This window comes from Centruroides sculpturatus, unplaced genomic scaffold (genome assembly GCF_000671375.1).
Source record: "Centruroides sculpturatus isolate CEXI.00-Female unplaced genomic scaffold, Cexi_2.0 scaffold807, whole genome shotgun sequence".
NCBI lineage: Eukaryota > Metazoa > Arthropoda > Arachnida > Scorpiones > Buthidae > Centruroides > Centruroides sculpturatus.
Window position 1 is genome coordinate 264,763 of NW_019384926.1, and position 19,458 is coordinate 284,220.

Consider the following 19,458-nt stretch of genomic DNA (forward strand, 5'->3'; position numbering starts at 1 on the left):
TATGCAGTTAATGAACTATTTAAAATCTATATTACAAAGTTTGAACCGAGTTTCGTTAGTAAATTGAATCTTTCTTGGATTAAATGATCTTTGTTATCAGATAAATGGATTGTTTTGCGGTGTACATAGCTTCATTATTTCCGAAAAAGACTCCTTTTAGCCGTAAGTGTTTCTTATTTAGCAGGAAGAAGAAGAAAAAAAGAAATTACAGGCTAGCAAAAGAGCACTTATTTGTCTGGCAGAGAAATATCAAAGCATCAGAATGTCAGAGAAGCGGGCAGCAAGGAGTGTTAGTCCTAAGAGAGTTACAGGGTTCTGCACTCGGCTGGATCGATGTCCAGGCACAGCTGTTACTCAGTTTGACAGAAGTGGCTTGAGGACTGAGGCTAGGTTCTACCTCCAGACCACATCTGCTGCCGCTACAACTCGAGACAGCGTGTCAACTACCTCTCGCTCATTGTCTCTCGACTGCTCCCTCTCCTGATTATCCCTCCACACATCATTCCCCTTCAGATTTAACAGGAATCCGAAAATTTTGGCTCCACTAAATTTTATGTCTTTTACATCTAATTTTAATGTTTAAAATCCGTCTCGACTTTCTCTTCGTTTTTTGATTACTAATAAATAGATTCAAACGGCAATAATCTTACAATAGATTAAGTTTAATAGTCAATATTTATTATATGTATTACAAGAATGAAAATTAAAATTCTGTTGGAAAATCGCACGATTATTCATCAAAATATTAAATACAATTCATTATAAATTATAATTTGCTACTTTTTAATGCTCCTCCGCTCTTATTCAAGAGAGGGGAAAAATTTGACTAATTATTTTTCTTCGCCATCAGCGATAAAATAAACAAACCGATCTTTCATGGCAACTTTTTAAAATTAGCAACTAATTAATTAAGTCGTATTACCTGCCATTTCTCTTAAATTTTACGCAATTTTTAAAAATATAATTAATCTCCCGGGGTTCTCCTCTATGTATTTTTTCTTCCGCAATCCTCTTTAAAAAAAAGAAATTAAGCGAAACAATTGATCTCGAAAAAAATTGTTTTATTGTCAAGAAACGAGGATTTGAAGAAGAAAGTAAAGAAAAAGGAAAGAAAGATTAATCCTAAAAGAGAAAAATGCTCCTGTGGGTCACAGATAGAAAAAATTAAACAGAAATTACAAGGTGTAGCTAAAAACATCTCAAATGAGAAGAAATTCTCCAGTAGAAAACATCCATTAACCCAGATTACGTCGTTAAATTGCCAAAACAGGTATCTGTGAATGTAGAAATTTTTATATACCAAAAAAAAAATATATAAACAATGAAATTTAGCCTGATAGAAGGGATTTGCACCACACTTTCTACTTTAACAAACTCCTTGACAGTTCCTTCTCTTGACTCGATATCTTATTTCAATTAGGCCAGCAGCTTTCAATCGGTGGTACGCGTACCCCCAGGAGTATGCAAGAAAGATCGGTTAGTGCTACAAGTTTATACACAGAAGACTCGAGGGATACGCGAGTGATAAAAGGTTGAAAACCGTTCTATTACGCTTAAAAATATATCACCAACAAAAGCTGTTATTAATCTTAATTTATGGGAAAAGATTTGATAATTTAATGATATTTATTAATATATTTAGTAATATTTAAGTTTACATGAAAGAAAGGAAACTTCAAGCTTCCATTTAAATTTAACGCAATTCAAAAGTTCTTTCACAAAATTTTACGAGATATTTATTAAATTTTAGTATTTTGAATAAAATTAATTAACTTTTGGATACTTCCGAGTGAAATTAATTCGTTTTAATGGGCTAATTTAGGTTTAAAAATCGACTTAAACTCGGTTTATGTTTATTTTTCGTCAGATAATCGCAGGTTTTTTCATTTAGTGAGTCGACTTCTAACCTCTTTTGTGAGTTAAAAGAGATTTAATGGCTCTTCGGATTTTCTCAGTCTTGAAGAACCAAAATTTTAAAAATTGTTCCGATCCATTCTTCATTTCTACGCTTTGTTTGCATGTTTCAGAAACTGAAATTGTATCCAAATTGCCTTGGAGCAAACGTATCTATCTGTTACATTGATAGAAAATTCGAAACCTTTGGAAATTTTCTATCATTAAGGGCAAGAGAAAGGTCGTCTAGAGTGATAGAGAAACAAAAATTCAAACGGATGGATCAGATGGCTGTCAAAGGATAACGCTCGCCAATTCTAAGTAATTAATGTAAAACTTAATTAACAAATCCTTGCAAATAGAAACATCTCCATAATTACATTGTGCATCATGCAATCGGATCACGTAAAGATTGGTCGACAGCTTCGGGCTTTTTAACTTTCATACAATGCCGAAATTTGAACCATTTTTTTTATGACGGAAATTCCGGAAACAATCAGCTTTTAACAAATTAATTATTAGCAGTTTTAAAATATTTTTTCGCTTCTATTATTTGATATGTTTTCTACCTTTAAGTAGGGAGTAGGTAGCTAGAATACCGCAATGAATGCTTATCAAACGCGAACAGCACGTTGGTAATCCCGGCACATCCGAGCGGAATAAAAGACACGCAATCTATAAAGCCCTTCTTTTTTTCTTATCCGCCATTTTTTGAGCGGCGAGCTACTTTTGCATTTGCTTTGGAAGGTTTCATTATTTTTAAAAATTAAAAAAAGAAAACTAATTAAAATACCGCAACCGCCATGGTGTTAATCATGTACAAGTAAGGGCAAGACATCCCGGAGGTAGCAACACACCTTACTTTCTCTAAGACGGAACCATCAATAAGTTCTTTCTGTTCTGTTCAAGAAAGACGGTATTGTCTCCACGACTGCTATTGACAGCTGGGTCCAAACCCGCAGGGATGCAATCTTCACCTTCTGCAACGGCCCTGGAATACCAAGGAAAATCTTATTGATTCCGGTCTATGTGTTTGGCGAAGAAACGTAGTTCTAAGCGTTAGAAGCGGTTCACTTTTACCTGTCAGTTACCTAATTTACTTCTTTACCGGAGAATGTTTACCTACCTTATTAGGAGGAGGTAGATTTAATGCCTCTTTTCTTGATACCGCCATTTTGTTGACAGGAGTTCTTCCTTTTTATTATCTACCCTCTGTCCTTGTTGGTCTTTTCACTTTAGTAGCAAGAAATGTTAGTTTAAAGCTAACTTAAACCAAGGAACCTTCCAGCCAAGAAAATTTCCGAAAGGTAACGAGTATCTTGTAAAAATTTTAAGAAGATACTTATTATCTTTAAAGCTTTCGGTGAAACTTTGATAAGTGAAATTGTCTGCCGGATGGAAAGAATCGATAGACTTTAGATGATAAATTTAGACTCCTTTTTCATTATAGAACTTCAAACTTTTTTATTGTGGAAACTTAATTATAAATTAAATTTCATCCGTAAACAGAATTATGCAAAACTCCTTAAAGAGGTGTCTAGAATTTAAAATTTATTAATATTTTATCATCAGGAAACTATCGCCTGAAGAATTATTAATCTAAAACAAGTTATAAATCTAAATATTTTACCTAATAAATACTTAATTCGTGGTCACATTGAGTCAAATTATGGTTTATTCTCTTAAATACACAAGGAAAAAAATGTGACTAAATCCGTCTTGCTTCTTTTTTTCAGAGCTGCTCAAAGGCTTAATCTATCATCGAAGAAGCGGAGACGTCATCAGACTGCTATTGATGGCGAGGTTACTTCATTTATTACTAATTTCTACGACGTCATCAGGGCCACTCCACCACCTGCACCTCCTTGTCTCTTCAGGACTGGAGGCAGAAAGGACAGTGTCGGCATCGGAAAGGTGATGATATTCTCTTTTTCTAACCGCAATTTTTCTCTTATAAAATTCTTTTGATCTGTTTTTGTTCGGAGAAAAGTTTTTCTTTTCTTTCCAGCTACTAGAAAAGTTTAATTTTCAAGAAAAAATTTCTAACATTAATTCTAAAAACATTAAGCATCGAATGTTTTTTTTTTTTTTTTTTATAACCGGAGCCAAAACATAAAGGAAAAAAATCCAAGGGTGGTGCGTATTTGTAGCGAATTTCCCCGGAGAATTCCGTTCTATACAATGCATACCTTGCACCCAGCGTTGATTAAGCAAAGTGTCTGAGGAACTTTTATGACATATATCCCGACCGTTTAGATTAATCGTTAAGAAAATCGTTAATCAACTTTACACTATGCACGTGGTCGATGTCACGTGTGCAATGCCAGAGATATTAATGACTTGAGGTAAAGTTTGAACGCTATTTTTCATCGTTGCCAAGACGTAATAGGGTCCTGTCTAAAAAGAACACGGTTTACTATGATCTCTCCGCTTAACTTTTTGACTCCGTCCGGAACGAACTTATAATTACGTGGATAATAAAGAAGAGGACGTCGTTATATGCATTATGTCCATCAATAAGCTAATATCTAGCTTACTGGGGACGTTTATCGAAATTATCTGTCATTACCTTCCGACGTACTTATTCAGTTTCGGGACGGCCGAGAGAAAATGTTTAAAATACCAAGAAAATTGCCACGAGAGAGGGGGACACCCATGTCAAAATTTGCATGTTAGATATAAAGATCTAAAAGATTCTCGGGGAAGAAAAGCTTTTTATCGAAATTACGGAGTTACCAGGAGACTTTTGCCCAAAGTGGAAAGTTTGATAAAAGAACGAAGAATTGATTTAAAGATCTAAAAAAAAGAAGAATCTGCAATTAGCGACGTATCGAACCTCGCACCTAAGAGCATTAAGTGCATCCCATAGCTTAAGGCAGTCGTTTTGTAGAGACAAGGATAGAGAAATCCATCTTGCGCACTGCCACAAAACGATGACAGGGGACATTAAGGGAGATATATGCAACATCCGAGCCATACAAGGGCGTCGACTAGGTACCACAGTCACCCCATGCTGAGTCCTTGCCAGAGTCACCGAGTCTAGCCAGCAGAAAGGATTTAACAGAAAGCCCGTGTCAGCTCCCCATGATTAATTACATAAGCGATTTTATGATAGGATTGGCAAAGTAAGACTATCTATCTGTGGTTTGTCACCGACGTCGTCGCCGTCCGTTCCGGAAAAATGTCCGTCTTCTATCGAATCGCGCAATAAGAACTAACGAGATGCGTTACAGTACTGGCCACATGGAAAGAAAGCTTTAAGTGCCAGCTTGTGTTTTTCTTTTTTCGCCTCCGTTCTGATTGCAGCCATCTGTCTGGTGACATCTCTGGCCGAACAGATGACCTGTTAATGGTAGTTAAGTGAGAAACGTTAAAGTAGGCGTTAGACCATCTTCTACCGAACACCTTCCGGCGTAGCAATCTGACAAAATGGAGTTTTGTGTAAATATTTGTCTTACCCCCGACTATCGGGTTCTGGACTATTATAACGTATTAATGCACTCTTTTAAACGGCATCATTAACAAATTTCACTTTATAAAACGCGTTGCGGACTGATCCTTAATGAGAATTTTGATTACGATCTGGCAATGGCTTGATGCGTTTTGCAATTAAAAGAATATTAAGTATAATTTTACGCAAAGCTCATGATTTATGAATCAGCTAAAGATCTAAATTATCCTGACGAATTAGAAATAAAAAACTCGCTCTAATCTGTTTAATCTAATCTATTAGCGGTTATTAATCAACAGTTAAAGACGATGGAGAAAAAATCTTTCTTCTTCCACCAAACCGATCTTCATTCGTTGATTCTCTTTAAATTTCATTTCCTTTCTCAAGAGGGCTTTTTAATTAAATACTTTTAGCAAAGTGTAGTCAGGTGACAGCCAGTTAATTACTGAACCATAATCAATGCTGGCAACTCAGTTACTAGATATCGACTCGACCCCGAAACGAAGAGAAATAATTCAATATTTTAATTGCTTGACCGAATAGAAAATTTATGCTGTGTTTATCGAGATTTTTATTCACAAATGTACACGTTACATCTCTATCTTCACCCGTGAGAAAGTATTTTTAAACATTCTGTCCAAGCGAAGTTTGAAAAATTTTCTATACTTTTTTTTAAAAATATTATTAAATCAAATTTAAATATTTATAATGTTTTAGCCAGGAAAATTAGTTTCTTCAAGAATCATAAAATAAAAACGATTTTTACCAGTCGAAATTTTACAAAGTTAAAGTTTAAATTGTGAATTATTAAAACTCTCTTTTATTACTTTTTTTTTCATTTGCTTTCAAGATTATAAAGTTATACATTTTTATAAGTCTAGATTTTTTTTCTTTAATATGAATTTAACGAAGAATCATCTCTGTTTTAGTTTCGAAATTCCGAAATTTTACACTTATAAAATGATAAATTAATAAATTAATATTGAGAGGAAATCGCTTATTTAAACAGTTTTTTTCCTTTAGGTAAACATAAGCGAGATATATTTTCTTTTTATAAAACATTACTTTTATATTTTCTTAAATATTTAAAGTAATAAATAAATAAATAAAAAACCACAGAATAGAGCGTTATTGAAAAATTGAGATGGTTTTTATTCTTCTATTTTTACTTTTTACGTCGTAAAATTTTTATAAACGACAGAGACGAATAAAAATATTTCAATTTAAAACAGAAAACAAAACAAAGATTTTTTAAAAATCTTTTATTTTTATTGTAGAGAAGCGCATAAACAGGAAAACATTTAATTTTTTTAATTTAATTTTGAATAAAACTTAGATTTGTTGCGTGTAATATTATGCAGATAAAAAGAGAAAAATAAGCGAAGAAATTCAAATATTCGATTTTGAAACGCGACAGGAGTCTCATAAATTGCAAAGAACAAGCGGACTACTTCTCCCTCAAAGTTGCACAGTTTGTTTATCCGTGAAGAAATAAGTGTTTTCACAATACCCGATTCTTTCTTGGTATTTTTTTGTGGACCGAGAAGACTTTGTTGTTTTCTGTTTCTGCTTTTGCTGACAGAATCCTTTGTCACAACATTCCGTTTTCTCAGCATGTGGCATGTTTCTTTACCGATTTTTTCAGTCGAAAAATATTAGAAAGATTTTATTCTTTTCCTTTATATATATATATTTCTGTTTTTTCCACGTTTGATTTAATTATTTATCAATTTCTGAATCGAATTTATGTTATAAATATTATAGTAAACTGTAATTTTACAAGCACAAAGTTGATTTTTTTCGTTGTTTTTTCCTCTGAAAAGCGAGATAATTTTTGCAACTTTTGAGAGTGTTTCATAAAAATGTCAATTCTTTATCTGATTGCTGTCGTGTTTTAAAAACAAAGTGTGCAAAGTTGTCATTTTTTTTCTTCCTCCTTGCTTCTTGGTTGACTATAAAAACAAACATGACAGATTATGCCAGAACTGATGGTTCAATTAGCTTCTTTGACAAACACTTTATAAAATGCATACCTGATTAGAAAGTAAAAAGGTATTCTAGCCAGACACCTATCTTCTACCTCCTGTCACTGTTACAGATAAGTTTAAATAAATGATCCGGTATCATTGTTTGTTTAGTGATTTTTGCTTCTGGGTAGTGAACTGAGTTATAGAATGGTATTTGTGACAAGAACAAATGATCTGTCAACGATGGGGAGGTGAGACTATCAAGCGATCCTGTTTTTCTTGTCAAGAAGTTTGATTTTATGGTCGGGAAGGAGGCATTTTCCTCTTCTAAATTGAGATACTTTTGACGTTCGTCTCTCGACAAACATCGATGCTAAATTTCATTAGTCACGCGTTAAAAACATGATTTATTAAACTTTCTTATTTACCAAATATCTACGTTAACCATTAGTCACGTGACAAATCATGATAAGTCGACTAAAATTAGCCGAGTCGGCAAATTTGGGATTATATTATCGATAGTATAAACGACGGAGAAACTAGAGATGCAATAAATCACTCGATGACTGCGCTAAACTTTAGAACTACCCAAAGGATAACATTGTTATGTATATTAAACTCATTGTTTTTAGGCACGATTTTAATTTGATAGAACTTAATTAGCTAATTATAATTAAGTATTAGCTAATTAAATTCCAACAAATCACATTAGTGTCATAGCTCATTATGGAGTAATTGAATATTAAAAACATATTCAAATTTTACGACTTACTAATTATTTTGAAGTAATTATTGTACCTGAAGTTATAGTTAGAGAAAGCCACGTGTGACACTGAAAACGCTAGAGGAATTCTAAAGTTTGTTTGCCTGGGAGATTTAAATGTAATTAGCCGAACATTCAATCTTAGACCAACAAGTGTCTGGCACACTCTGGAGATTCGCAAATGCTCCATCAGGGATAAGTGATCATCATATTAATAATACAGTAGCAGAAGTGAAGTAATCTTCAGATTGATTTATACATAACTCAAGCTTTCCAATTTAATATAACATATGTACCAATAGCTTAGCTGAAAGGTAATCCCCTTTGCTTGTAAAAGTAATATCTGTTCCTAAGTGTAATAAATCTTGAAAAGCAGAAGGAAAGGCATTCTGTTTATTGATTTAGTGTAGAGTGTTTGTTCTGTCTCTTAAATTATAGTTTTTTTCCCGATATAGAAGTTACTTTCATAAATAAATACCTGTTTCTCTTTAGGGTTTTAAATCCAGATGAATTTTGAATGCCCCTGTAAAGATGGTTCTTCCGCAAGACTATGAGTAGTGCAGTGAAGTATCCGGACATTTGTTATTTCTTCAAACGGTTTTATTTATTTAAAAAAGCGTATTGTTAGATAAATGCAATGAAATTTATCAGATTATAAAATTTTAAATTGAAAAATATACCATTGAAGGGCAGTAAACGACGGCTAAGGTGTTTTTTCTGTGGGTTGTATCAGAAGGTGAAGATGTAAGGTAATATGTGGTACTTGGGTAAAAATATATAGAAGGAGAATTCTCCGGTAATCTCTTTGCTGACCGCTGTGTTTAGAAACGGAGATCGATGTCCAGAAAATCCTACCTCTAGGCGAGGTAATAAGATTTTCTTCCGTCGTAGACGCCTTCCTTTGCTCGTTGAATTGCAGAATGTAAAAGCGAAATAAATCGCCCAGAATAGCGAAAAAAGTGCAATTTATTTTAAGGGTCTTCATTTACATTTTCTTTATCAGTTTTTATTGATTTTTCTATCGTCTTTATTTTAAGAGACTCGCGGCGCTTCTAAAATAATGTCGATAAAATTTGATGATTAACAAAAAATTTGGCTTATTCCGTGCCGTACGCCAATTGTGTAAAGAAGCGAAAAGAGTTTGTCTAGTCTCGTTGCTGGCTTAATCAAACTAGAGTGGACATTATCATTCCCGTTAACACAGCGATAACGGAACAAAACAGCGTTAATAATCCCCTCTATCAGCCATGGGAGATCGTGAAGAGGGAAAGCAACATTCCCAAACAATCAAGCGTCCGAATCAAAACAGAGATGAGCCCATTCCCCACCATTATTAGGACTAATGGAAGACCACCTGTCCTTTTTATGAGGTAGCAAGCAGAAGCCATAAAATGAATTGTTTCTTCAAAGACCAAGCAATCGTGACCAGCTTAGGATAGTTATCTAACTGACAACTGTTTCATTCACTGTCCCTCTATAGGGTCAACGTGGTAATGACTGTCCTGTGACTAAAGCCAGCCCTTGGCACTTAAGCAAAGATTGATGGAAGCTGGGATTTGCACAGTCGCCATTTTCCGTTTTCCTACCATCAAATATTTAGTATTCGCTAGGTGTAATGTCATAATGTAATGAGAATCTGTGGAATTTGTACGTGAAATATCGGATGCTGATTCAATGCAGATACTTGAAGGTATTTTCTCATTTGGTCTGGAATCCTTTTCTTCTGTGTTGCCTGTAATGAGATGTTAAACGCCATATACAACGGAATAGTTGAAACAGGAATTCTAGACCATTTTAAGATAGTCTAAGAATTCTATCATCGAATTCTCCAATTCTAATTGCTCCGATTTAATTGACGTGGATAAAATAATTATGCAGTTTGTAGAATGGATGAGTTATTCATTTAAGATTTTGATAAAAATTTTCCAGAAATATTCTAAGCTCGGTGGAATCGCGTTTTAGAGGAATTATTAGGAATTAATTACACAGAACTTAACAAAGCTTCTATGTTGAAATCAACAAAATCGAAAGCAAAATTTATCTTTATAAATCAGTTTCAATCTTGCATCGAGTATTATTAGCCTTACACGATTATTTTGGCATATATCAGACTGAATCATCTAAGAAGCTGAAACTTACAATGGCACACGACAGGGTGATAAGTATGCAAGTCTCGTTCTTCACAGGTCCCTTCAGATCGATGCCCAAGGCAGTAAGCGGGTCGCAGGGCCTTGAGGGGAAAGGCCAGTTAAATGGTTTTGTATTGATCTGTAGCAGTCACGCAGATCCGGTCAATAGCTATAAGTTTGCTAGATAAAGAAATACGGTTATTACTTAGATGCGTACAAGTGCAGGATATGATCAAGGTCGTCTTTTTTGCTTATGGGCGGTAACTATGTGGATAATACCTCCATCAGAAGATTTAGTGGGGAGAGAAGATTCAATGAGAGGAGCTGCCTTGTCTCTCTAAGTGATTGGAATGTAATTACATCAACTTTTATCTAAAGTGACATTACCTACCGCTTTGGGAGATACAGCACCATCCTAAACTATCTTCGGACCGTAGGATCCATGATACTTTCTTCCCAAAGCATAAATACTTATTAAGGAGGGAATTATTTGCCTTCTTTTATATAGCTTCTTATATAAGCAATTTTCCAACTTCAAACGAATTACATTATTGGAGTAATTTCCCTCATTCCTTGATTTTCCTTATGAGGGAATATTTCTCATTCCTGTATTTCTTGGTTGTTATGGTAACGTCTTTCATTTCGTGATTCCTTCATTAATGAGGAAACTCTCCTTATTCATTATTTTAGAAGCTGGCTTAAAAATGAAAAAAATCAAGGAATTCTTTTCATCGACTAAAGAATTTCCCTCTTTTAATCGTTAATAAGAGAATTATTTTTAGTGCTCTGAGAATGAAAGATATTTCCTCAATATTTTCTTGATAAATCATACGATTTATCTTTATGATTAAGTCTCTTTTGGTTAATAATATACTGATATATATTTATTTATAACATTTTGTAATCAGCAAGTTTTTGATTGGTTTTAATAAATATCAAATATTAATTTAATAAATAATTTAATGAAAATTTTAAAAAATGATAAATATTGTTCCAAGGTATTGCTATTAAACCAACTATTGAAATTTTATGATCAGGTGAAAGTAATGGTTAGAGTTTGTCCTGCTAAACCAGCTACAGATACTAGTTCGACATTTTTGAATATCGACAGCAGGAAGAAGCAAATAATCGTGTATGATCCTTCGTCTTGCGGCTTATCGACTCCAGCAGAAAGAAGAGTTGGAGTTTCTGCACCAAAGATATTTGCTTTCGATGCCATCTATTCTCCAGACGAGACTCAGGTATGTAAATCAATAAGATATACAACTGTAAATCCCTATAGTTTAACGCATAATGTAACATTTACAAGTAAATCTGGTAGTTAAGCCTCTTAGGTCTCCATCAAACTTTGTCAAAATGTTTATTAGATTTGGATACAACTATCCTGTGCTAGAAGAGATCAAACAAACGTCAATTTGAAAGAGTCTTTAATGTTTATGGACGTCAAATAATATTAATGAGATTATAAAGAAGTTGAGAACTATCTCTCTGAAGTCATTTGTAAGTTTGTTTACTGCCAAGAGAAATTATTCATGAACAGCTTGCCAATATAATAATTTAATAAAGATTAGATAATATAATGAATTATTAAAGAACGACGACTCTCCAAGAAAAGTAAAAGTGCTTTTTCTTGATATGAATTTAGAATATTTTGAGATATTCCTTCTGTGGTGTACGTAAACAGATGCAAAAGTATCCGCATCATTGCCTACTTATAGATAAAATTAAAAACACGAAAATGTTTACAGTTTAGTAAATAGCATAAGAGATATTCATAGTTGGAAATATAGTCTCTCGCAGGAGTAAAATTATTTATTTTTTTGTAAAAATCATTAGAGCATAACATGACAGACAGCTAGTTGCAGAAACTATATCTACAGTAATAATTTTAGAAATAATGTAGAGAAGTGCCAGCCTAGTGATGTTGAAGTACTGTACAACTTTTACTGACAAGTAAAAGCTATCGTGTGACCGAAACTCAAAAAGAAAGACAAAGAGGTCATTACTAATATAGTGTACTCGTGGGAGTTAAGATCCGAGATCTTTTTCACGTTTTGTTAGAGTTATTGCAACTCACAAAAAGAAATCGAATAGATTTCGACGTATTTTATAGAGTTTTGATGTTTTACATCATTTCCCCACCGATAAAGTCTAAAATTGATTTGTATTTAAAACCGATTTTATGCTTCTGACATTTTTCTTTTTATATTCTTTCTATACTTATAGACAGAAGTTTGTTCCAGTTCTCTTACAGAAGTTATTCAAGCAGTAGTTAATGGAAACGATGGCTGTCTCTTTGTATACGGACACTCCAAGTTAGGTGAGTACAGATTTTTTCAGATAAATAATTAAATAATATACAATAGATTATTATTATAAGTTAGTACATAAAATGATATTATGGAGTTTCCAGACAGTTAAAGAACCTCGTAAAATTTATGGAGGGCTATCAGAAAATTATAATCGTAAAGTTGTAATGGAACTCATTCATAGATTGGCGTTTTATTAAGAACTACTGGCTTTTTACCAAGATTCTTCTTTGCCGAGTTGCATAAAAAAGTAAATTGACGATATGCAGAACAATAGCACTTGTTCGTAGCTCTCGAGACTTTTATTCTTTTTAAACAGAACGAAAAAATATCCTATATAACTACTGCTTTTAAAAATACTTTAGTGTTTTTATTTCTTCGAGGATCTTTTATTGATTTTCATAAGCAATTCTGCGCTTATAAAAATTACAAAATCCGTTGGAATGATTGAACTATTGCATTAAATTTGACAGCTATCAGCCTCTCACCTTTATTTGCTGTATATTTTAAATAGTTATCGCATTCCGAGTTAAATCGAACCACAGACTGGCAAAAGTCGAAGAATTTTTAAAATTAAATATAATCGCATGTGTTTTAATATAAGATTTTAAAAATGTTTATACATTTACGCTTATAAATTTATATAGGGTTATATAAAGTATTCTTTACAAAGTCGAGCAATACGAAACTACAAGAATCCGTATCAGATATCATTGTATTGTAGTATTATATGTCTGTCGTGCAATATTTTTTCATCGATAAACATATCTTTCATTTTCAAAGATACCTTTTTTCATTGAAAATTCCAATTCCCAAAATGCCAAGCAAAAACTCCTTTTTGGAATATTGCTGACTGTTGAAGCAAGTTGCTGCGATGGTAGTCATTCGTCACTTCTTCTCCCCGAGGATGCATCACGTGCTGAATTCAGATACAGATCACACCCACAGTAAAGAAAAGTTGAATTCAACCCGTCAGAGCAGATGTGAGAATAAGACGTGGCCTCCACATCTTTTCTCCCCCCTCCGACCTGTCATAATGCTAGCTAATGCCTTTCCTGAAAAATATTCGCCACTCCTAAATTGAGTTTTGATTCGATTTAAAAATGACCTTTATATAAAACTTCTGGCATATTTATCATGTTTATATAATTTAAATCAGTTTTATAAAATTTTCTCCCGATTCTTAAGACATTTTCGTGCCTTATGCATTAAACATTATTTAGACGAAACGTTTGTTTAAGCATATTTAACGAATTTAAAGTGAAATTTTCTAAGGAAAAAAATCGTTTAAATTAAGTAAAAATTAATCAGAAATAGTTGAAATGTCCTTCCTGTTATCGCATAGTAGCTAACGTTTTATTAAATAGAATAAGAAGCTGTCGCGAAAGCTGTTCGAATAGAAGGTCACGTCTCTGATTTAATCAATGAAAAAGCAATTTAAAACTACTTTACACAGTTTTAATTGCTGGCCGAACAAATTTATTTTAAATTATTTTTATAATAAACCATGAAAATCGAGTCTAGATTGACAGAACGTATTACTAAGGACGATAACCTTTTACCAATGGCCACGCTTTCTAAAGACATTAAAACTATATCAGAAAAATTATTTTTGGGTAGAATGAAGAGGAAACGCTCAGATTTCAATCAATTCTCTCCAACTTGACACATAATTGGCAGCAATGCCACATCCTTATAATCTCAATCGATGGTGATATGAGAATCAAACCAAAACACGGTGAAAAATTTTTCATACAATTTTCAAAATCCTACAGGATTACGAAGGAGAGAAAACGAAACTCTAATCGATACAATATTTGGATATATCCTAGTACCAAGAGAGGGAAAAAAACACTGTTCCTATTGGAATATATCATCTCATATCAATACTTTAACATTATCACTAAGCAAGAGATTTATGCTAATTTTTCTGCGAAACAGTTAATACAAAATAAAAATCGAAGAAGGTTAAGACATAGAAAAAGTGGATCGCACTTCCAAGATGTCAGTCGAAATTAAAAAATAAAAATAAAAAAAAGGATAGAAAGGCATCTCCGAACGAATAACTTATCTTCGTTTTTCTCATACATTCGGCAGGAGCAGTAAAAAAAATCAATTCTCTTGCAATAATACGAAAAAAAAATAAGTAGTAATGGGTTTAATGTAGCATTAAACATATTCGGTGTTTTTACTTTTGTAGAAAGGAGAAATTGATGGAGTTACAGGTACCACAAGGGCCATCCGAGATTAAACTTTTGCTTTTCTGTTGATGATAACTCTCATCTAGCTGTTTTACTTGTGAAATTATTTATTTTGAAATTTTTCGTTTACTCGGCCGGTTAGTTTGCCAAATAGGATAGAACACGGCGCCGAAAATACAGGAATAATTCAACAAATTTAACTTACGAAGCGTATATTAATTAAAAAGTAAATTTCGAAAATTTTCATTGACTTCATTTAGACCATTATTTGCAGAAGTTCTGACTAATGACGCAAAGTTACTGAAATTGCTTCCTTAAATGGGTGATTTTACTTCTACTAATTTAAAAAAAGGGGGGAAGAACAAGAAAGATTAAAGAACATCTTCCTATTAAAGAGTAACGCTCATATTCTCTGCTTATACTTTCATTTCATGTGCTGAAAGTTAAATTTGTAAGCACATTTTTGTATTTTGAAATTTTATTTGTAGAAAAATAAACTTTTACGAAATGAAAAACACCAGTAAATATAATTTACAACATCAACATATTACTAAATATAATAAAATAGTAATTTTGTCTAAGTTCTTCATTTATCTTTTGAACTCGGGACTTTAATAATGCTAGAAAGAAGAACTATTAAACGGTGTTTCTTATTAAAAATACCTGAAAATATAGATTTTGTTTTAAAAAATATAATTAGAAAATGATTTTTCTATATAAAATTATTTAATTTTCCTATAAACAGAAAGTTATCCCAAGAAGAAATTATCTTTATGTCGCTGTTAAAACAATAGAAAAGCAACCGATACTAGTCTACATTTTAGATTAAGGATGATTAAGATCATTTTCAGACATCTTAAGAGAGGATTAACACAACTTTTCCTATTCAGAGGAATGAAATAGTGTAGATAAAAAGCTAAAAATCTCATCCGGATAATAACCTGAAATAAATTTTCATAAACTTAGTTTTATGTTGTAGAAAAATGGAAGAGTAAATAAGTTTATTGAATTTTGGACCATTACGAGACATTGGTCATAATGAGATTTTTGACGTAGAGAACTGTAGCAATCTATTGAGACAGATAAGGTTAGTTGTGAATTTGAAGTTGTAAAAGGGAATACAAGGGATCCTATGTGCTCGACTCTTGCTTCTGTAGCCAACACGTTTAATAATTTCAGACAGACGGCTAATAGACTAATTATGTAAAGAGGTCCACACGGGAGACGTTTGGCCCGATAGATGAAATGACCGTTGCTATAGTAACATGCTCCTTTCCTTCCACTCTCTCGTGTCATATCGCCTCTCTCGAGGCTCGGAAGAATTCTTGCCTTTAATGAAATTTTCAACCTTGATAAAAATATAAACAATGAGGCGGTATTCCATCTCGGTGTAATTCTTTTTAGTCGAAACTTACTCATTTGAATATATTATACAGTAGAAATTTTAATTTTGTCGATAAATCTACATAATTATAGTAATTAATCTAGCGAGTGTAAACCAATGTGCTTCGGAGCATAAAGTTTGGAAGAAGTTCTCGGAGATGTCATCCAAATGGTAACTAAAGAGACCGCCAGATGGCGTATTATATCCTAGCGATGATAGATGATGAAAAATGACATTTAGGCAACGTTAGGAATTCTCCTTGCATAGCAGACGCATCCAGAAGAAAGATGCTGCAATTGAAGATGGAACTAAAGAGAACCAACCATATTTCAAGATTACGAACTTATCTAAACTTTTTTCACACTCACATACAGACACACATATATATTCCTTAAAGCAATTCTTTCCTAACTACCACCTTTAACCTGGTTTCAGGCTCACATATGGAATCGTAAAACACTTTAACAAATATTTAAATTTAAAAAAATGATTTTTTTTATCATCGGAAATATCTATTCTATTGAAATATGGTCAATTTGGTAAAAGTTTGCAGCAGTAAAAGTTGAAGATTTTTGCTAAAAATTGGCTGAAATGTAAACGAAAAGAGGATAAAAGTTTTCTATAATAAAAATAGAATTTTATTCGCAGTTTCTGGTTTGACAGTTTGTCGAGAGTATTCCATGGAAGAGCAGTAGAGTAAATGAAGCCTATTCAGCTACTCCTGAATGCAATGTGATTCTACATCCTGTCCTCTATCACACTGCAGGGGTTAGAAGGCACAACATCGTTCACGCATTCCTGAACAGATGACGTGCTGCGCTTTTCTTCCACAAATTTTATCTCATTTATTGATTATTGCCTCCTAATCATTTCTTAATTATGCTGTAATTTTTTTTCCTACCTTGTTTTTTGATGTTAAACTACTGATATTATGCAGTTTACAGAATCGATTCCTTTTTATATCGGGAGCTTAAATCGATAAAAATTGTTACTTTCCTTACTTATTCTTTTAGTTCTGCATAAACTGAATTTAGCTGAAATTAATTTCTACATCAAAGTTTGATTTACTAGAATTTTATAGCTGTTTTAGTTTTATCTAAGGCTATGCGCTCTATCTACTAAGGCATTTGAAGAGGTTTGGGAACCCAAAGAACTGTTTTAAAGAGGCTTATAATACAGTGGGGAGCAAGCAGACAATGTTATATGTTACGGTCGAATGCACGCACAGTGATTCCCTAGGGGAGGACAGTGGATACAGTTCCGCCACCCGTCGATAGACGGATACCCTGTTATACACTTGGAAATTCCAGAAAACCAAAGATTATTCCAAGCCGCTGAAACCGTTCGATGGTTTCAAGTAGAATTTACAATTTTAATTACAGTTATAGGAATTTTTTTTCCAGGAAAGTCTTATACTATGATCGGAGGCAGTCAGTCTGCTCAGCACTTGGGCATCATTCCCTGCGCTATCACCTGGCTCTTCAAGCTCATCGCCGAACAAAAACAGAAAATCGGTGCTAGATTTTCAGTTCGAGTGTCTGCAGTTGAACTTACTGGCAGGAATGAAGTGTTAAAAGATCTCTTGGCTGATCAAGCCTCAGGTAAGTCAATACAAACTGAAGCAAAGAATTTACAGAACCTATTTAGAATTGAAACAGACATTAGAAATATTTAAATGGTTTTTCTTCTAAAACTTTGCTTTTCTTCGTATTTTATATTTTTATTTATTATTTTTGATCTAGCGGCAGAATTTGTTATAGGCTATATATCGGATATAGAATTCGAATTCTACTGCTAGAAAAGATGTTTAAATATTTCTAACATAGATTTATTACTGAAGATACCTTTAGACCTATGATATAATTATCATTCGTATATTAATAATAATTTTCAACGCATAAAATGCTTACATTTATATGTCTAGTTTCATAAATTGATTGTAAGTTATTTCTAATTCAATTACATATTTAATTTTAACATTACCTCACGAAATACGAATATGAAAATCGATAAATGCCGTTATAGTTAATGAGTAAAAATTTGACTTGTTGAAGTGAAACGAAGTATTTCCTTTCTATCGAAGGATAAGATCGTATTTTTACCTTCAATAGTGTAAATTGTGATTACATTCCTTTAAAATGTAATCGTTCTATGAAAAGATTGTCTTCTTGCAATCCAATATACACCATTTCCTCATCACTTTTAGAAATGCCTTCTGGAAATATTTAAACAGTAACCGGTAAAGTCTTGTGACAGCCTGCTTGTTCCTAATATTTCTTCTCCTACGAGATCATTGGAGAGGCAATTTCAGCTGTCGCATTAACATTTAATGCGGTACCATCATTTAACTTTTTTTCTTTTGAGTCTATCTGATTACGAAGCCCTGCCAGCTCGATAGAAAGTGAAGGATATACCGTTCTTTCCTCCGTTAAGATACGAAAATGCCACCCTTTAAAGAAAACGAGCTGATGGAATAAAGTGCAAGATATATGCGTTTTCATGAATTAGACGAAAGATTTGTATTGTCAACATGCGATAAAATAGTGTAAACTGGTCCTTCACATCCAATTATTTCATTCTTTACCGAGAATTTTGTGATGCGTAATAAATCCCTTAACAAATATATTAGAAAGCTTTCTCCAGTGAAAAATACTCCGACTGCCCCTTGGAAAACGGGTGTTTACACTTAAACAGACAAAAAAATTTATTTTATAATCCAATAAAAATATCGTTAATTCGGTTCGAGATACGTTTACGATGCTACTGCTGTAACAATGACCATTCGCACAATATTCCTGTTAAAATCAATTATTTATTATATAGTTCCGATAGCCAAATCTTCTCGAATAGTTTTAGCCTTACAGCCAATTCGACTTGATATAAAACAACCAATTACCATCCAATATCTTTACCACTCCACACCTTTCCTTTCCCATCTATATAGAACTTCTCGCAACACCATTACAGAAATAAAAGTAGGAAAACACAATTATGGTATCTTCTTCTGGCCAACTGTTAGCCGTGCGGATAGCCATACTCACGAGACAATAACTTCTTTTATTCCTTCTACTGTTTTATCAGGATTTGTCAGACATTACGATCCCGAACCGCATCCAGCCACTAACCAGTTGATGCCAAAGACACTTTGCTAAGTGCAGCATCTTGTATTTGTGAGACGTCTGGCAAAGTATTTACCCCGTGAACGAAAAAATCCATTAAAACCCGATTCAGCGGAGACCTCTTTTACTTTATCCTTTCTCGGAGCGAAATCTCTCGGACTTTACAGTCTTCTACTCACACGTCCCGTCGTGTGATTGTTATTGGAAACCCGTATTTTACCGACAAAAGTCACTGCTAACAA

The 19,458-nt window shown here is 33.2% G+C and overlaps 1 protein-coding gene across 4 annotated transcripts in view; it reads left to right on the forward strand.

Moving 5' to 3' along the window:
- LOC111631919 (kinesin-like protein KIF26B) overlaps positions 1–19,458 on the forward strand; it is a 91,275-nt gene that overhangs the window by 62,550 nt on the left and 9,267 nt on the right. For all 4 annotated transcript variants that reach the window (XM_023376256.1, XM_023376255.1, XM_023376257.1 and 1 more), the window contains 4 exons: positions 3,630–3,807; positions 11,241–11,444; positions 12,430–12,523; positions 17,501–17,698. In XM_023376256.1, the coding sequence (XP_023232024.1) occupies positions 3,630–3,807; positions 11,241–11,444; positions 12,430–12,523; positions 17,501–17,698 (674 nt within the window). The remainder of the gene's footprint in view (positions 1–3,629; positions 3,808–11,240; positions 11,445–12,429; positions 12,524–17,500; positions 17,699–19,458) is intronic.